This window comes from Sinocyclocheilus rhinocerous, unplaced genomic scaffold, assembly GCF_001515625.1.
Source record: "Sinocyclocheilus rhinocerous isolate Xijiao unplaced genomic scaffold, SAMN03320098_v1.1 scaffold789, whole genome shotgun sequence".
Classification (NCBI taxonomy): domain Eukaryota; kingdom Metazoa; phylum Chordata; class Actinopteri; order Cypriniformes; family Cyprinidae; genus Sinocyclocheilus; species Sinocyclocheilus rhinocerous.
Window position 1 is genome coordinate 1,061,447 of NW_015667306.1, and position 19,790 is coordinate 1,081,236.

General features: G+C 37.3%; 3 protein-coding genes across 4 annotated transcripts; all 3 read left to right on the plus strand.

Annotated features, from left to right (window-relative positions):
* Positions 1–237: 237 nt before the first annotated feature.
* Positions 238–10,697, plus strand: LOC107733669 (protein O-GlcNAcase-like; the record flags this gene model as incomplete). Its single annotated transcript, XM_016545399.1, has 11 exons — positions 238–526; positions 1,243–1,401; positions 1,509–2,134; positions 2,654–2,828; positions 4,431–4,484; positions 5,889–5,974; positions 6,982–7,086; positions 8,185–8,276; positions 8,372–8,564; positions 9,848–10,013; positions 10,293–10,697. Coding segments are annotated over 11 exons (2,082 nt in total), but the record flags the coding sequence as incomplete, so codon positions are not given.
* Positions 10,698–12,601: 1,904 nt separating this feature from the next.
* Positions 12,602–15,505, plus strand: LOC107733732 (nucleoplasmin-like protein NO29). The gene is made up of 5 exons (XM_016545493.1): positions 12,602–12,792; positions 13,040–13,131; positions 14,024–14,143; positions 14,566–14,659; positions 14,774–15,505. Exons 1-5 carry the CDS (start codon positions 12,720–12,722, stop codon positions 14,878–14,880), a joined length of 486 nt encoding a protein of 161 aa, XP_016400979.1. The 5' UTR covers positions 12,602–12,719; the 3' UTR covers positions 14,881–15,505.
* Positions 15,506–16,125: 620 nt separating this feature from the next.
* On the plus strand, positions 16,126–19,064 carry LOC107733731 (ADP-ribosylation factor-like protein 3). 2 transcript variants are annotated; one of them, XM_016545491.1, is made up of 6 exons: positions 16,126–16,484; positions 16,789–16,912; positions 17,075–17,191; positions 17,897–17,947; positions 18,342–18,527; positions 18,620–19,064. In XM_016545491.1, exons 1-6 carry the CDS (start codon positions 16,426–16,428, stop codon positions 18,668–18,670), a joined length of 588 nt encoding a protein of 195 aa, XP_016400977.1. In that variant the 5' UTR covers positions 16,126–16,425; the 3' UTR covers positions 18,671–19,064. The 2 variants fall into 2 exon arrangements, with proteins under 2 accessions (XP_016400977.1, XP_016400978.1); XM_016545492.1 differs by having other exon boundaries at positions 16,126–16,189; positions 16,769–16,912.
* The last annotated feature ends 726 nt before the right edge of the window (positions 19,065–19,790 follow it).

Below are 19,790 nucleotides of genomic sequence, written 5' to 3' on the forward strand. Positions count from 1 at the left end.
ATATATATATATATATATATATATATAATGTATAGATAGATAGATAATACTTTTCTGTGTACTGGAAGCTGCCCAAGACACAAGGTGTAGAAGCATACTTGGCAATAAATCTGTTTCTGGTATTGACACTTTTAGACAAGTCTATACATGCTATTGTAATCGCTAGTATTGTTTTTGAGTGTTTAACCTAAAAAAAAAATCATATCTGTGGATTTTATAAATGCTTTTACATGTTTGACAGGTCCCAAGGTAGTTTCTAAAGACATAAGTGTTGAATCTATTGAAGAAGTCACAAAGATACTGAGGAGAGCTCCTGTCATCTGGGACAATATTCATGCTAATGACTACGATCAGAAGAGACTTTTCTTGGGGCCTTATAAAGGCAGGTCCACAGAACTCATCCCTCGGCTGAAGGGAGTCCTCACCAACCCCAACTGTGAATTTGAGTCTAATTTTGTGGCCATTCACACGTTAGCCACGTGGTATAAGTCTAACATGAATGGAGTGAGAAAAGATGTTGTCATGAGTAAGTATGTCTTTATGGAAACATTGTTTTTATAATGTTTATGTATAAAAATTAGCATACCTCTTAAAAGGTAAGTTCACTGAAAAATGAAAATGCTGTCATTTACTCACCCTCACGTTATTCTTTTTTCTGGTGAACATAAGAATATCTTCGAACATTTTCGGTTCCGATATACTTTCATTGTAAGGACAAAAAATAAGTTATAAATTATAAAATATATATATATATATATATATATATGCAGATCTTATTTATTTTTTTATTCATGTGCCCTCATAATCTGTAATCCAAAACGTGGACATAGTTGAAAGAGCTGGGCAATAATCCATCCTGTCACTCTCATGAGATCACAGCAATTAGCAAATGACAATGATCCAATCGAATGAGACTTTTTTTTTTCTCATTTGAGAAGCCGTCTCACTCGGATGTACTTCACAATAGAAAAGACAATTGCAATTTCTGTTTCTTACTGACTCTTTAAAAAAACGCTAATATTTTGACACTGATTTATATTCCTAGAACAGCTAATATTCAGATATGGATTTTTCCTTATGAATTGTACTTTATTATTTGATGTTCTACAAAAAAAGTTATGGCAGAGTGCTGTTTTTTTACGAAGTGCTCATATTTTTGATCAAGATTGACAACATTATATCATATTTGTGTATTTAATCTTGTTTGGTTGTAGCTTCATAGCTTCTTGTTTTTGTGTTTAGCGGACAGTGAAGACAGCACTGTGTCCATCCAGATAAAGCTGGAAAATGAGGGCAGTGATGAGGAGCTCGAAACAGACATCCTCTACAGCCCGCAGATCGCGCTCAAGCTGGCTCTCACTGAGTGGCTGAGCGAGTTTGGAGTGCCTCATCAGTACAACAGTAACTATTTCTTCTTTGTGTGATATTTTGTAAGATGATCGTGTATGTTTTGAATTTGGTATCATTATCTTAACCTTTGTTTCTTAATCTTTCTTTCTCTGTTGCAGGTCGGCAGGTTCCTCACAGTGGAACTAAAATCACTTCTATAGATGTTCCTGTGCTCACTGCACCCAGTCTGGGCATTTCCACTACAGTGACTACAGTCTTCCAACAGCCCATCATGAGTCCAGCTGTGCCCCTTAGTGATGAACCGCATGTGCTCGGCAAAGAAGAGGAGGTGGAGGTGGAGAAGAAGGAGTCTGATGAAGAACCCATGGAGATGGTCGTAGAGAAACACGACGAGGTGGAGGACACTAAAAATGTCAACCAGATCCTCACAGAGATTGTCAAGGCTAAAATGACAGAAGATCTCAAGCCCATGGACACAGACAAAGAGAGCCTGACAGAGTCCAAGTCCCCAGAGATGTCCATTCAAGAGGATTCAGGCAGCGACATTGCACCGATGCAGACTGATGATCAGCTCATTAAGGAAGTGTTTGTTCCAGGCCTCAATGAGAAGCCACTGTTTACTGCTGAGCCACTTACTCTGGAGGATTTGATCCTGCTAGCTGAACTCTTCTACCTGCCGTACGAACACGGTCCTAAAGCAGTACAGATGCTGAAAGAGTTTAACTGGTTGAGAGCCAATAGCAATTATGTCAGTGTTAACTCCAAAGCAAAGGATCCAGAGAAGGTGAGAAATGTCATATTTAAAAACAAGGTTTTGATGAATCTGATCAATATGTAGTACTTTTATACAACTAGGTATCTTTTCACATCAGGCTGAACAAAAACTCTTTACTTCCATGGTCATGAGAAACTTTTAAAAATTGTGTTTTTCTAGTCCAGAAAGTCATGGAGATAAATATAATATTAAGATTCATCAATTCCTGGAAATTCCTAGAATTAATGTACTTTTATTTTAATTGCTGCTTCAGACTAAAGTATTTAATAGGTTAAATATTGCTCTTGTGTAGGGTAAAACACCCTTGTCTGATTTGTGAGATAATCATTCTTTTGAGTTGGTTGATTCCACAAAATGGTGGAAATGCTGTGATTATTTTCACCACATGGTGGTGCCTTTATGATAAGAACAAAATACTCACTTTGTGGGTAATTACACATTTTTAGCAGTTGTTGCTGAGCTGTTTTGAAGCAGCAGGCATTTGATAGTGTGGTTATGATAAAGATGGTATTCATATGTTTCACATAGGTAGCTGAATGGCAATCCAGAGCGGAAATATTTGAGGAGATGTGCTGCTCCGTGATCCAGATGTTCACCAGACTCTCCAACTCAGTCAACAGGACCATTCTTTATGACCTGTATCCCTATATCTGGGATATAAAGAGTATCATCTCAATGTTGAAATCATTTGTTCAGTGGTTAGGTAGGTATGGCGACATCTCTTTACTGCTTCTCAAGGCTTTTTAACCACACTGAACCCATGAAATACTTGGACCGTTATTCAGTAGAATCCAAAAACAATGAGCACTCATTTCAATAGTCATCAGTTTATAAAACATTCACATCTACACTTCATGCATTGCGCCGTTGTATAGTGTCATTAAGATTTCAGGTGTTCAAAATGCCTTTCTTAACAGATGGCAGAGCATATTTTTAGACTTGAGAGAGTAAATTAACACTTTTCTACTCGACTGTAAGACCTTAGTTCTCACTCACAGTATGAACAGCTTCCACATGCGCTACTGAAATTTCTTGGGCCAAGCCTGCCATTTATGGAAATTCAGTCTAGTGTACACTCTCTTTTTCTTACTTATTTTCACGTACTATGTATATACTGTTTTCCTCTACTGACTGGATGCTGTCCTCATTGCTAGCCAGTGCCTCTCCTTCAGGCCACTCGATCAGGTAGAATGAATTGGACGGCTGTGGTCACAGTTGCCAGGGTGGGTCCTGCTGCTTGCTGTGCATTCAGTATCAATGCGCGTTAACTTGGCAACATCTGTTGCAATCTCTTTCGATCAAGGGTGTGATCGTGAAGGAAAATAGGCCCTTTACGCCCTAGCGCGCCGCGCATGCGATCTTAGAAAGCAAGCCTATGTAAGGCTATTCTGGTGCATCATGAATGATTGCTTTATATATGTTGGATTTTCTTTTACCATATATGCTGATTATGAGCATTATAGGAAGTTACTCCACAAACAACCTCAGCGTATTCTTTACTCTAACTGAACTGGTCTGGTCTGGTCAGAAAACACTTGACATTACATTCCAGTGAACTGTACACAGTTCTCATGATCCTAAATACATTTGTGCAGTCAGCAAACTGAAGAGTCTCTTATCGAAGCACTTGGGTCATTAGCCAACCCTTTTATTTATGATGATTTTATTGAGAGACCTGTCACTTACTGAGAATGCCCATGTTTGTTATCCATATAGCTTCTGGGCATCACTACAGTACAGTTAGAGTAATGGATTCTGCTCTAAATGAGGTTTTTGTTGGAAGTTGGTTGTGTAATTATAGCACCAGCATGGCCTGGGTTACCTTGGTAACCACATTTCATTCACAGGTTTCTGTCCAGCTTTATAACAAAGCAACACAGCAGGCAGCAACCAAAACTGGCATGCCACATCTAAGTTGTCATTAGCTGATAGAGGGGAAAATCAAGTCTATAATATGCCGCACTAATGAGGGTGTTTTATAGAATCTGAATCAAACGTTTGACTTGTTTTCTTAGAACACCCATAAAGGCTTCTCTTTATTGGAGAAGACAAATGTGATGTTGATTTAACTGTTCTTTTAATGTTGATTTATTAGTTTTTTGTGTGGACTGTCTCCTCTCAATATGCTTTTCAGCCTCTGTTTGCATGGACAGTCCAAATCCCAGTGAGTTTTCAGCCAGGCCAGCCAGCATTTCTACACTGTCCAAAGCAGTGCAGATGGCATTCAGTCAGCGGCTCACTGCTGTTGTGCTGAGATCAGTTACTAATGAGCTCTTTTATTATCTTTTCCCTTCATTATGTACAGATGGAAGAATCCTCAGCACAAGTTTGTACTGCAATTGGATGGACAGTGCCCGATGTATGCACAGTGCTGCGATTATCGGTTTTCTTTTTGGGGTTTTATGGATATATTTTGTTTTTCATTATGTGTCCAAATTATTTTTTTCAGTGTCTCAGGAAAGGAAAGGTTTTGGATGAAGTCACATTTGCACTGCGATAGCTCAAGTGTTAGTTGTTAACCCCCCAATTCTTTTCTCTGGCAGCTCTAACATGGTTTTTGTTTCTATCAGTAGGCCCAATTGAAATGGACCAGCAAAAAACCACACCAACTTAGGGGAAAAGTAATACCCTTACCTCAGTCATCTAAACACACCTCCATAGTAAAACTATTCCGTTAACAAGTTATACAGAGAATAATTTTCTGGATAAATTAAAATATTAAAATGGAAAAGGAAAGGAAGTGGTAAAATTCCCCTCAGATGGTGTGTTATGTGTCCTGCCATTTCACCACAGGATGTGTTTAAGTATGATCAAATTGATTAAAAAACAGGAGAACTTTGTCTCCTGGATCTGCGCTGCATTTGTCTTGTTACATGACGCTGAGTCCTCATCCCCTCACATTGGTACTGTTGTTTAGAAACGAATGGATTCCAATTGCACTATAGAGCTTGTGTCTGCTTAAGAGCAATGAAAAGCACCCAATTTTGTCTTAGTTATCTGCTGCAGGAGCAAGCAGGCGTAGTGACTGGAAAGATTCAGTTGTTGCAGACTTTTGAATTAGAGTTTTTTATTTTGTAACTTGCCCAAGAAGGGTCCAGATCTGTTCCATCGATCATGTAAGATTATATGATATGAATTTTTAATCGATCAAAGAAATTGTCCACGGTGGTGGCCGATGAAGAACGCTTGATAGTCATGTGACAAGGCAGATAGGTCTAAATGTGACTTCAGATTCAAGTTAGAATTCAGAGGGCTTAAACAGCTGAAGCTTATTTAGTACCAGCGAGCAAACTGATGATGTATAACTAACAAAATCACCAAACAAGCAGTCTAAAATTTAGGAAAAGTGATAGAGCCAATAATTCTTAAATGTCTCATTTCTTCAAAACAGACTAGCAGCATTATTTAGTTGAAGAGCTAGTGCTTTAGTACCTCATCCTAGATTGCATCACAAATCGTACTTAATTCTAAATGCTTAAGAATTATGTGAAAAATGAATCGTTTCAGTAATGCGCCCAAATCCGGCATTGTAGTCAGTGTAAGCCCTCTGTCATTGTAAGCTTAAGCTGCTTGAGCCCTAGGCAGAAGATATCTGCAGTTTTCACTGTTGTTAATCTTGAGGTGTGTTCCATGATTGTAGTATCTACATTTATTTTCAATGAAGTTATTTGGAAATAAGACACCTCTACCCTATACCCCTTCCCCCTCATTATGCCAGAAAGCCCCTCACATAATGTTCTCCGCTTGGATCTGATCTCAACAGGGTGTCGTAGTCAGTCGTCAGCACAGTTCTTAAGTGGCGACCAAGAGCCCTGGGCCTTTAGGGGCGGTCTAGCAGGAGAGTTCCAGGTATCCAATATTGAATTACCAGAAAAATGTTTCACGAAGATATATTTTCGTTTGTTTTAGATGTTGGTATGGTTGCAAAACGCTACGGGTTGGTCTGTTTAAGGTGAGCTGTCAGCAGCTGCATAGAAAAACGATGGGGTGTTGAGAGCCACTTAGGCTTTTTTTCTGAAGTGTAAATTGAAATGGGTCAAATGGTTACTGTCAGATCCAGTGTTTGGGGTGATGGTGTTTTCTAACCCAGCATACATTTGGATTTCTTTCAGCAACTGTCCAAATGAGATGCTGCTTTTCCCTCTGCGCTTGCGACAGCGCGGCATGGCTAGGTTTTATTTTATGACATCTTGTTTCTTTGCAGGAAACAGCGCAAAAATTATCACCACATTTTGTCTGCGCCTGCGTCCACAACACTGCGCTTGCAACTGCGAGCCTGCTCAAAGCTCCATGAACAAATTATTACTAATTCATAACCTCTGCATACTTAACATCTCAGAATGATTCAGTTTAAATGGTCTTAAATAGTCAAAATTGAATATATTTTAAATAGTCTGTCAAGAAAAATGTTTTAATCTGGAAATATTTGGTCATGGAGTTTTGCTTTGCGCGCCAGCTTCATCCTTTTCTCTACAGGAAGTTCTTGCGCAGCGAAAAAGAGCGGGAAAGGAGCATCTCCTTTAGCCAGTTAAGCCTTTCTCAGACCAAGCCTGCGCAATTTTGTTTCATTTTGTTTTTTCTCAGAAAAAAAAGGTGGAAATGATTTTCATTGGTGCATATCTTATGTATAATGTTTACGTGCTCTTGCTGTACACTGACCAACATAGGAGCCATTTCACTTGTGAAGCAGTTTATTTCCATGCCGATATTAGGCACATTCTTGTTCAGCTCCATTGTGTGAGGTCAGTTCAGCTAGAGCAGGTAAACGGAAGCTAAAGTTTCAGTAGCAGTGCAGTCACATGGTCAAACCTAGAGAAATTCTAAACTGTACAATACTTTTGCTTTGGTCTTCACAGAGACTGTTGCCAATTGATGGGGCAAATGATCTTTTCTACCAGCCACCACCACCAATGCCAACTTCCAAAATCTATACTATAAGGCCTTACTTTCCCAAAGATGAGGTAGGTTTTGGCTGGGCATCTAACCACTGATATCAGCCGTTTTATATTTTCAAAAATTTTGTGTATGCAATTTTATGAAATACTAGTCACCAGGTTAGGGTTGCATCAGCCATTTGTAAGTTCTTAAAAAAGTAAAGTCCATTCTAGGGACATGTAACTAGCTAGTTTGTAACTACCTCCTGTACTGTAACTTGGTTGCACTATTTGTTCTTAAGGCAGAATGTAGCTAGTTGTTTGTAAGCTTTCCATAAAATAATTGCATAGTCGTATAATATGGCATTTACCATCAATGATCCAAAAACAGCTTTCAAATTCTTAAGCAGTAGTTGTGTAGAAATGTGGTGATTTTCAGTTTATATTGTTAAGGTTGATCCTTTTGCCTCATGTAACTAATTAAAAATTAAGTTTCTACAGTAGGCATTTTGCAAATAGCATATATGTAAATAATGAATATAAATAACATTCAGAAACCGTATTTGAAATTAATAAGGAGCAATAAATACTGATACAAATAATTCGGTTTGTGTTGAAGAGCATCTAATAAGTCATTTATTTACATAAAGTTCACTCTTTTTAAAATGTTAATAAGTGTAAAAAAATGTCAACATCATATATGTCTAAAGGATTAAAGTAAATCGGGTAAAGTATGAGCATTGCATTATTGATGCAATTCAATCAATCTGCTGTTTATAGAGTTGCATTTCAAATAAGTTTAATGGTGCAATACAAAGACTTAGTAGTGCATAATTTGTAACTTAGTGTCCATTTACATTGCAACTAAGCTAAGTTGTAACCTGTGCACAGCTGTACAGATGTTAATTTTGTACTTGTTGAGGACATGGCTTTTCTTTGGCAAGCTGTCTGTAGTATGAAAACTCTGTTGATGCTCTAAATAAAACGTTGCAATTGGCTGCTTGTATTCCCAGCTGAGGTGTCCCAGTTTAAGCTGTGCTTTTAGGTTTATTTGCAACACATCTGAAGCATTCTGCTGAAACAGCAGTCTGGTCCACCTGTTAGTCCTTAGAGGGCTCGCACTTTGTGGAATCAGAGCTGTCAGATGCCTTCACATACTGCAACTTTCTCACTGTCTGTCCTCAGTCTTCCGTCTACAAGATCTGCAAAGAGATGTTCACTGAGGGCTGTGAAGGCATCTTTTTCTCAGATGAGTCACCGGACCTTATTGGAGACAGGTGTGGTTTGAACTTCCACTTTAGTTAGTCACATTAATGTATTATACGTGCTTGATTAATAACGTGAACGTTTTCCATTATCTTCCTCATTGCAGGTTAGTGGGAGGTTTCCTGACGCTCAGCCCAGACTATGGCTTTGTGCTTGAGGATGAGGAAGGTATTTGTGGTTATGCTCTGGGCACTATGGATGTCAAACCTTTTGTGAAGAAATGCAAGATGAGTTGGATTCCATTCATGCAGGAGAAGTACAACAAGCCAGACACAGAGAAGGACCTGTCAGAGGCTGAGGTTAGTATGTCATGTCTTCTCAAACAAACTCATTCTTAAAATGAACTGCATTTTTTTTTATTAGTTTATAATGTTCTCTGAGGTTCACTTATAATGTTAGTGTGGTTTTACATCAAAAGAACATCATAATTTAGTAGTAATAAGCTACTTTCTATCCTGTTTTTGAGCCTCTCTGCAGAACAGTGTTTTATAGGCAGGGAGCATTCAAGACTCGCAAGTAAACAGCCACTGCTATTATTGGCTAACAGTTTCGCTTATTAAAATAACAGATGGACGTTGCTGTGAAGCACTCTGAAAACAACATGGGTCATTTAGGTTAAAAATTTATAAATACTCAATATATATCAAATGGTCTAGAACAGACAATGCAATGTGGTAAAAGCACGTTTACTCAATACTCACACTTCTGTGTTGCGACATTACTGTTGGATCCACTCTAGTTAAACTCAGCGCTGCATCATCGTTTACTTTCTAAGCCTGTATCATACTGTCTTGTTTAAAAATTAATCTGTAGCAAAGTAAAGCAAACAAACAAACAATGTTTCACTGACGCGATGTGGAGCTCTTTGCTAATTTACACCGGACATGAGCGACGCAGCGCTGCTAAAGACAACAGAACCCATTATAATCTGCAATTCTGTCTACACTGGATGCGGCACGGATTGACACAACAAATCTCCGACAGTAAACTGATGTCCTGCTCTATTTCTGACATACAAGCATTCACGCCACTTCTGACCTGAAAGAGATAAGGATTCGCGACATGACGCAACAGCGCTCCCGTCTGATCTAGATATGTTAGGATCACAAGGAAGGCAATTCAAAAACTACTTTTCACAACTTACACTACACAGTGTCTTGTAATCTGGTAATGTCATCTGTATGGTTCTGTTGATGGAGTAATCCTGTGTTCACGTCTCTCTAGTATTTCCTCTCCTACTACAAGCGTGTATCAGTGGGCGGGGCTAAAGAGGCAGTGATGTAGAAGCAGGTGTTAAAAAGTGGCACATTCCAAAACGAGTCGTTTTCTGAGCTTGGTTTCAATAAAAGCTGTTTTTAAATTAACGAGAAAGTTTTGAAACTTACAGGATGTTTTTATAGTACATTGACCCGTTAGATGTCAAGAGATCAAGGGAAATTAGATTTCTCAGTTCATGACCCCTTTAAAAGCCTGACATATGAAATTATACTTTTATTTATACAAAACCAAAAAAATAAAAATAAAATTTGATCATGTTGATAATTTAGAGGCCTTAGAAATTTTAACAATCTTTTCCCTATAGAAAATGATGCTAAGTTTCCATGAGGAGGAGGAGGAGGAAGGCTTACCAGAATCATTCCTCAGTAACTTCCCATCACTCATTAAAGTGGACATTCACGCAAAGGTTACTGACCCCAGTGTTGCCAAAAGCATGATGGGATGTCTCCTCTCATCACTGAAAGCTAATGGTAGGTAAAGTTAGGTTGTGTGGCATGTGCACTTTATTTTTATGATACTGTTATTAATTGCTATAGTACTAACATTGTTATTAACCAGTAATTACTTAAATACATTGTACATTAAAGCTGCTTTTAATCTCCGTGGTCTTCCCCCTCTTACCACATTTTAACTTTAGTAAGCACAAAAATGTTTATAGTTATGTTGACATGTTAGAGGACATAAAAAGCTGCAGTGATTTGTTTGAATGCCTCGTTTCATAAACACATCTTTTCCTCCTCGGTTGTCAGGTTCGCATGGTGCTTTCTGTGAGGTCCGGCAGATGGACAAAAGGATGTTGGACTTTTATAGCAAACTGGGTTGCTTTGAAGTGGCCAAAATGGAGGGATTCCCAAAAGACGTTATTATAATGGGGAGGAGTTTGTGAATCTGAGTCGCCAAGAAGAAAAATCATACAGAAGGAGCCACCCAGAAAGTGCACAAAGCTTTGGCCCCAACGCGCTACCTGTTCATGTAACTATCACGTTTTGTAATAGCAACGGTTGCTTCATTCACATCATATGCCGACTGCACTTCTAGAAATGTAGGTGCTGTTCATTTACTTTGCCAGTGTGTAGTGGAAGCTCAAGAGTTTGAAAGTGAGTGTGCCCATACGCACACATTGGTGTGTTCAGGGTGAGTGAGAAATGGAAAAAGAATTGAAGTGAGTCTGCAAGAGTAATTCAGGACGCACAAGTTACTTGTTTTTTCTGGTGGACCGATTGCTTGAGTTGGCCGAGTGCCATTGAACCCACTAAATCTCTTAGATGTGGCTGAGTCGCAGTTTGTGTTCAGCATATGTGCATGTTTAAGTTAACGTCTACATTCTCCAGACTAAAAACTTCCCATTATTTGGTAAGAGATATTTTCATTTCACTGTTTTTAATAGTTCATTTCAGTGCTTTACAGTGTTCAAAGCAATAATCTAGAAGGAATTCATAACAGGCAGGGTTTGTGATATTGCTTTCCAGGACATTGTAATAAATTCTGCCATCTTCCAGGTTCAAACAGTGTCTGTGAGCTCTCGTATGGAGAATACAGCAGGTTAAAGCTATCCTTTGAGGTTTCGGATGCTGTTTGGGTATTATTTAGAAAAGAAAAAAATGAAATTGAACTTTGAGCAAGCAGAAGTAAATACAGTTAAACCATAAAGTCTGTTGTCTTTAAGACCGCATGGAATAGTTTTGTCTAAGTCTTTAGCATGTGTATCTTTTAACGATAAATTTTTTCATTTTGTACAAAAATGCCTTTTGGCTCTTGCCCTCCTCTGGAATATATCTGAGGGTAATGAAAAGTACTTTCCTATACTGATGCCTTTGTTTAAAGTGGTAAATTATACATTTCTGAGGTGAAACGTGGTTACATCATAATTCTGAGATGCTTGTGTTTACAAGAAAATAATAATAATAAAAATAAATAAAACCATACAATTTGTAAAGTAAAGCTCAAGACCAGTGCCCTGTCTCTAATTAGAGTGAAAACTGAAAATAAATGAAGGTACATTAGTGGATTATCTTTAAAATACCTGAGATCCTTTTTTTCTTTTGCCTGAGGAGAATAACAACATTTGCCTGTTTTTAACGACAGTCTGCCTCTTTAATGTATTTAAAACCCCTACATTTGAAGTTGGGTTTTTCTGAAGTCAACTCTTCAATGTCAGGACTGTTTCCAGAATGTAGGTACAATAGAAACTGTTTATTCTGTACTCCCTTTTTTTAACCAAAATTACTGATATTATTATTCTTCTGTATTGTTGTGCTATATTCTGAAAAACTAAATGAGCACAAAAGGCTCCTGCAGATTCTCATATGTAATGTTAAAATGTTAAAGAGTAACTTTTCTTCCTGAGTTTAAGAAAAATGTAAATAATTTTGTGCATGTGATGGGCCAACAGTTTTGACATTTTTTCGACCCCATTTAAGGGAAATTTGTACGCAAAAAAAATTGCTATTGTTTATCTCTATATGGCTTCTTACTTGGATTATTTTATTTTGGTTTATCACATCCAATGTCAAGGGCTTTTCTTTTCTTTTCTTTTTTTTAAAGGTCATATACACTGCATATATTTAAAACAATGAAGACCTTTCTGTACTTTGATGTAATTATGATTATGTATATGTAATATAGTTGTAATTTCTGTAAGGGTTGTATGTAATTAAGATGTAATTAAAATGTTACATAGAAAAAAATCTGTCGTTAGTGAGTAGAATGAAAAATGCTTTCTAGGGCCACAGTGACTAACCCGGCAAACCCTCTTATTTCTGACATGGTTTCTTGAAAACTTTGCAAGTGGTTTAAATAGTTTCAGTTTTTAACATTCTATAACAATCAAAATTTTATTGCTTTCTAGTATACGGAATTAATAGTCCTGGAACATAAAGTTAAAATTTATGAGATGCTGATACAGTTTCTATATGAAGAAAAATTTATATATATATTTGTATACATATATATTTAAGAAGAAGAAAAAGTAATTTAAGTTACAATCAACATTAAACAGAATCTTTCGGATAATATAGCAAATTAGAAAAAAATATGGACCCGCTTCCGTGTCCATGTTGATGACGTCATGGTCCCTGCGACGTTTTTCGTGTACCCGTCACGTGTTTTGAAAACGTTTCCTGCACTGTGGATATCATATCCTGTATTGAAGTGATATTAGTAACATTTGAGCGATTATGTCGTTTGTGGAGGACGAAGTCTCAGACAGTGGAGTGGACTCGCGCTCGCGATTGGAAAGCTATGTGTTCAGTAAGATCAACAGTGACGCGCAGCATGCATTGATTGTAACATACATTTGTTCACACACGTGGGACAATGGCTATTGTCAGAATTTTCTCTAATAATTGTAGCCAGTGATGTTTAACGTTCATCAAAAGAACCCTGGGTTACTGTGCATCAAGATGTAGTTCAAACATGTTCGTTTTCAGTAATTACATTAATTTATGCATTTAAATTAAATATACCTATTTAATATTGTGATTTTGGATTCCTTTAGGTTGTGAGTTGTCTTCTGAAATTCCATTCTACACATTTCAAGCAGATGAAGATGAAGATGAAGATGTGGAACATTTTCTCGAGCTTAGGACGGTTCGTAGACTATTTTATCACAAGACAAGAACAGTCTGCCTGTGTTGTTCCAAACCTGAATGGCTCTGTGTGGGTGCACTTTTTCTATGCAGTGCTAGTGAATGGTGACTGAAGTGCTCTATAGAAATAATGATAATAATTTGGGTTTAATATGAAGGTGAGTAAATGATAATAGATTTTAATTTCTGGCTGATTCATACTTTTACAGTAGAAATAAAAACTTCACCCTATTTTCTAAATGCATGTTGTAGATCTTAAGAACATTTCATCTGTGCGTATGTGTATTTATTTATTTTCATTTTGACCTCTTAATGTTTAATTAAAATGTTGTAACTGTGGTGAAATGACAGACTTCTCTCGTGATGTATAGAGGACTTCTCCAATCATTTAAGATGTGTTCAGATTACCAAAATTTGGCAGGCAAAAAAGATTAATTGTCTATTGTCCATAGTGTAGACAAATGAAGCACAGCTCACACCGAAGTCCCTTTGATACCAAAGCGCTTTCTGTCGGTCAAAGCGGTGAATCCATGTGACCAACTTGAATTTGTTGCAAAATATGCATGGAGAATTCTTTTGCTCTTATGTGAAATTCTAGATTAAATTGATTCCTATTGAAATGACTGGATTTTGCATGCAAAAATTAGCAGAACCATGGTAGATGTGTCTGCATCTTAAACTCATCTGCCTCCACTTTTGAGCGCAGTGCACACATCTCGAAATCCAGTGAACAACCGATTAATAGAACCAAGTCCATTTTTTCTTTTCTGATGTATGTTACAATATGGAAGAAAAGATCTGTCGCAGCTTCCATTTCATCATGAGTTTGAATCTGAGAGCTTGATGACCTGTGTTTTTAAACGCATAACTCTACCTTTCTCTCAAACCATTAGATTTGTCTAGGTGACGGTGCCAAACAGGAGAATAACGTGGTGGAAGTGACTGCTATGAATCACCAAGGAAAGAAAATATCGGTGCCTGTAGCTAATCTCAACATTTCCTGCCTGCCTATGGTAATGCTGCGTTTTTCTGAGTTGCTTTTTTTTTAAAGGGGTCATATAATGCTACATGCACTTTTACAAGTTGTTTGAATTGAAATGTGTGTTGGCAGTGTGTACACAACCACCCTAAAATGATAAAAATCCACTCAGTGGTTTTTTGTTAATCTACTAAAATCTTTACCCCTTTCTCAAATCGAGCCGATCTCAGATGCCTGTCGAAAAGAGCTGTTTTTGACCGGGTAAAAAAGGTGTTTTATGGTGTTACACTACCATTGAGAAATTTTAACCAAACTATGTTACAGACTTTTCATTAAGACCCTAAAGAATCATATCAGCTTGTGGAAAATGGGCATCCTATGACCCCTTTAATTATACTGTTGTACATTATTAGTGTTCCAACATTTAAATAATTTTTCACATCTGTTTTTACTCAGGTAAGCCTTGGGGAGTTTGAGTTGATGGCTCCTGTCACACTACGCCTGAAATCTGGATCTGGACCAGTGACCGTCAGTGGGTTACATTTAGTTGGTGAGGAATAAAACACTGTCACAAGCACACTGTAGCTCTATATCACAAAATTGCATTTATAGCTTTTTTATTTTTTGTTTTGAAAATGAATGATGCTAATAAGTTCTCCTTCAGCCACAGAGAATGAAGAGTCTGGAATATCAGATGAAGACGATGATGATGATGTCAGTGAGGAGGAAATGCCCTCAGTCAAACCAGCCAAGAAAAAGCAGAGAGCTTAATTTGAGATGTTTACACCAGACATTTATACATTTTAATAATAGATATAATGTTCTACTACAGGACGTGACGGAGGGTGGTGTAGAATGTAATGGGATTTTGTACTTTCAGATTGTGGTCGCAAATGTTAAATAGAAAGGTTAAAGCCTCCATACAACCAGCTCCATGAACATTTATTTCATGATGAAAGTGTTTTATTAGTTAATACTGTTACTTGTGTGTGCGTAACTGCCAACACCAAACTTCAGATTCACTCTCAGTTCAGGGACTGAGAATTCACAGTCCTGTTACCACTGAGCCCTGAAGTGAGGCACTTCACACCAGGTTGATTCCAGATGGATGATCTCTGTAACATACTGTAAGATGATATTGACAGTGAAAAGCGTCAATCTTCTGCCTTTAGGGAAAGCACCAGCATTGTTCTCTACAGATATTCCTCTCACATATTGTTTTGCTGTTTGGAATTTTGTTTTTGTTTTTTGGCAATCAGGGTTTTTAAATCTTAGTCCCTTTTTGAAGGACTGATATTTTTTGTCGAGATCAGTCGAAGGACTTGCCATGGTTGCCGTTTTTGTATTTTTACAGATTTATTTACAGATTCTGTAAATAAAATGTGTTGTTTTAGTAGAACCAGTGCAGTTGTTGCTTTTTTTTTTTTAAATCTCACTTTATAACCATTTTGGCAAATTTAATTTTGTAGCACTGATGATCAGTGCTGTAATAACAATTGCTGTGTTTGGTACAATTACATCAACTGTATGAAAAAAACATATATATATATATATAGATAGAGTATTATCATTTTATGATGATATTATACAGTATTAATATTCTCAATAATTTGAGTATAATTATATAGAACATTTGATAATCAGAAAGACAATGTGAACACAATAAAACCACAAAGGTATACAGTCAGGCCAGAGTGTTCTATATAATCAAGCTTGATATTATCAAATTAAACGTCTATTCATTATTTTTCTACTTTACCTTTTACATATTTGCTGTTTTCTGAATTGTTTTGTGTTTCATAATTCTATTATTTGTAAAAGCTTATAATAGACTTTAATGGTAGGTTCTATTGTGACAACATATAGAGTGACAAAATGAGTAGTATGTTTTTCTTTGTGCAATAACAACGGTGGAAATGTTGTTAACTCAGAAATAGAAATGCAGCTATAATGTAGTCACACCTGGATTTAACGTATACAGACATTGACTTTGAAACCTGACCGAACAGAGAGCCGTGACGTCACTGAACGTCCCCTAGTAACCCTCGTCAGCGTCTCGGAAAATACCGGGAGGAAGATGGTGAGAAGTTTTCTGCCTCTTGTCATGTCTTTGTGTATTTTGTAATGAATTGGGGTTGAAGAAACTTAGAAAATACGAGCCATTTACTGGAACTGGGGGCGTGTAACGTTAGTCTTGATTAGTAGCTGCAGTGGCGGGTTTTGTGTAGGAGTGAAACCTGATGGCTCAGCGGCGCTAAGGCTTAACTGTAGTTCATTGCTGTCCCGCTACTTATTTTCCCGAATAATTAAGCAGGAATGATTTTACCCAGTCCGAAATCCAGAGCTCCTGCCTCTTTTTCAGCTGACATCTATGCGTAAAATATTTGATATAAGTACTTGATACCTGATATGAAGTATAGACACCAGTGTTAAAGCGATAGTTCACCAAATGTTGACATAAATCACTTTTCAATTTCATTGCTTTTTTATTTATTTATTTTACATACCTACTGAATAACATTATTATCTTATTTGTCTTTTCTAATAGTTTGTTATAAAAGTTTCTTGACTGAGAGAAAGAGTTTTTTTCTCATAGTGTTATTGTTTCATTACTGGCTTGTTTAAAATCTGGTTACTGAGCATATTATGTTTATTCCAGGGTTTGTTGTCAATCCTTAGAAAACTAAAGAGTGCCCCAGAGCAGGAGGTACGCATTCTGCTTCTCGGATTAGACAATGGTGGAAAGACGACACTTCTCAAACAGCTTGCCTCTGAGGATATTAGTCACATCACCCCGACACAGGTAACGCACACAAAAAGTACCTACTAGAAATTATCTCCCTTTTGCAGAAATTACAAATTTCCTGGTAAAAAGTAGATAAGTTTATTATCAATGTGCTTCTGCTTTTATTTTTCTCTTACTTTAGCACAGCACAGCTTACTTTTAATTCTTCTGTTTTGCCAGGGCTTTAACATTAAGAGCGTGCAGTCTCAGGGCTTCAAACTGAATGTCTGGGACATTGGAGGCCAGAGGAAGATAAGGCCGTACTGGAGAAACTACTTTGAAAATACTGACGCGCTTGTGAGTGTTTCTTAAGAGATGTGTGTTTATGAGTTATGCATAGCCAGACCACTGAACAAAGTGTCAGTTTATAGTTAATTTATTTTCATATACACTACTGTACAAAAGTTTGGGGTCGATTTTTTTAAGTAAGAAGTCTCTTATCCTTAGCCAGGCTGCATTTATTAGATCAAAAAGAGTAAAAAAAAACAAAAACAAAAAACAGTATTATTATTACAATTTTAAATAATTGTTTTTTACTTTATTGTATATAGTTCAAATGCAATTTATTGCTGTGATGGCAAAGCTGAATTTTCAGCAGCTGATTTGATGCTCAAGAATCATTTCTTATTATTAGCAATGTTGAAAACAGTCATGCTGCTTAAAACTTTTGTGGAAACTGATTTTTTTTTTCAAGATTCTTTTGCTGTCTTTTACATTTACATTTATGCATTTAGCAGACGCTTTTATCCAAAGCGACTTACAGTGCATTCAGGCTATACATTTTTACCAGTATGTGTGTTCCCTGGGAATTGAACCCACGACCTTTTGCGCTGCTAACGCAATACTGTCACTTTTGATCAGTTTAATGCAAGTATTAATTAAAAAAAGCTACTGACCCCAAGCGTTTGAACAGTAGTGTATTTATATTTCTTGTGTACGAGATATTTCCCATAATTGTTTACTTAATGATATGATTTTTGACATTATGTTTTTGCTTTTCAGATTTATGTCATAGACAGTGCAGACAGGAAGCGGTTTGAGGAAACGGGACAGGTATATATAGCAAATCTGTTTTTATCATGACTTGTCTTGTTTGTGTGTGTAGATGAGAGAGAATAAACCATCCAAGGCCTCTGCAGGATATTTCTCAGACTATGTGGCTTCACACTTTCTCAGGTCTCAGTCCTGCTGCATTTTCCAGCTTAATACGATTCACTGCAGCATTGATATTTCACACTGATTTGAAGTGAAACTCTAAATGGCTCCAAAGAAATGTGTAAGCATATACAGGTGCATCTCAATAAATTAGAATGTCGTGGAAAAGTTCATTTATTTCAGTAATTCAACTCAAATTGTGAAACTCGTGTATTTGATATGCATTTGTTCAAGCAAATGCATGCTGAAAGTATTTGAATGAGCTATTTTGAATTGTTCATGTGGTGTGCAGGAGTTGGCTGAGCTGCTGGATGAGGAGAAACTTAGTGGCGTACCTGTTTTGATCTTTGCCAATAAGCAAGACCTGCTGACTGCTGCTCCAGCCTCTGAGATCGCAGAGGGACTGAACCTGCACACCATTCGGGACCGCATGTGGCAAATTCAGTCCTGCTCTGCACTTACAGGAGAGGGGGTTCAGGTGAGTCATTAGCCGCCTTTTATTTTCCCATTCATTTGTTTAGACCTTCCCATCAGAGACTGGTTTTCACATAAAGTGCTTCCTTCTTTCAGGATGGCATGAACTGGGTCTGCAAGAACATTACTGCAAAGAAGAAGCAGTGAATCGAGTGTATTTTTCTACAGACGTTCAGGGAATGTGAAAAGCAAACTTTGTGGACTGTGTGGATTCCCTTCCAGCTCGTCCAGGTTAAAGGTATATGAGGAGGTTCAGAGAGGCTTTTTTTTTTTTTCTCATCTGAACCACCTCAGCCACTGCCTCAATTCCTCAGCCATCAACTCGGTCTGACTCACATTTACTCCATAAACACTTTGCAATAGCATTATATTCTGAATGAATTTGATTTATAATGTACAATCAACCACTGAATTGAGTTTAATAAGTGTTTTTTGCATTATTATTATTTAGTCTGTTTGATTTTGGAATCTATTTCAATACCTTGGCTTGGATTTCTATTCCTTTGAAATGTTTTAAATGGGGAAGTCGTGGCCTAATGGTTAGAGAGTCGGACTCGTAACCCAAAGGGTGCGAGTTCGAGTCTCAAGTCCGGCAGGGATTGTAGGTGGGGGCCATACTTGGCCACATGTCACGTCACTTTTCACTTTTTTAAATTATACTATGCTAGATTTTTTTTAGACCATTGCATAAAACATTTCTTGCAAAGCCTGTGTTATTTGACTGGCTTGAACCAAAGTGTTATGAAAGCCAAGCTCTTAAATAGATACTTTACTGTGGGATGAGTGCTTGTAACATGTTTAGCAAGCTTAAGCATCTGGCTGTGACAGTGAAGAGGTTCTTTCTTTATGAAGACATGAGATGGAGAGCATTATATTCACATGATGCCTTCTGTAAAAGTCAGAAGAGACTGACGCACCAGATGAGAAGCGCAGATGCTCTTGTCGCAAACAGGAAATCAGAAGTAGATGCTGTTTATGACCTCTTAATATTTTGCCTTTTTTCCTCTGTGATTTTGTGTCACAAGATTAAAACAGGCCATTTTAAGAGGTGTCTTTTTCCTGCATTTTTAAATCAATAGTTTTTAGGAATCAATCCGCCTTAAATTAATGCAAATTTAGTCCAGATAAGAAGATCTTAAAATCTCAATGTAAAGAGACTTGCATTTACCAGATGTGAGCAAAGTCTGCTGTGCGCGATTTACGGTTTTTCTCGATTGCTTAAACACATTTCTTGAAACTATGCCTCGTATTCTCAAAACAGTAAACA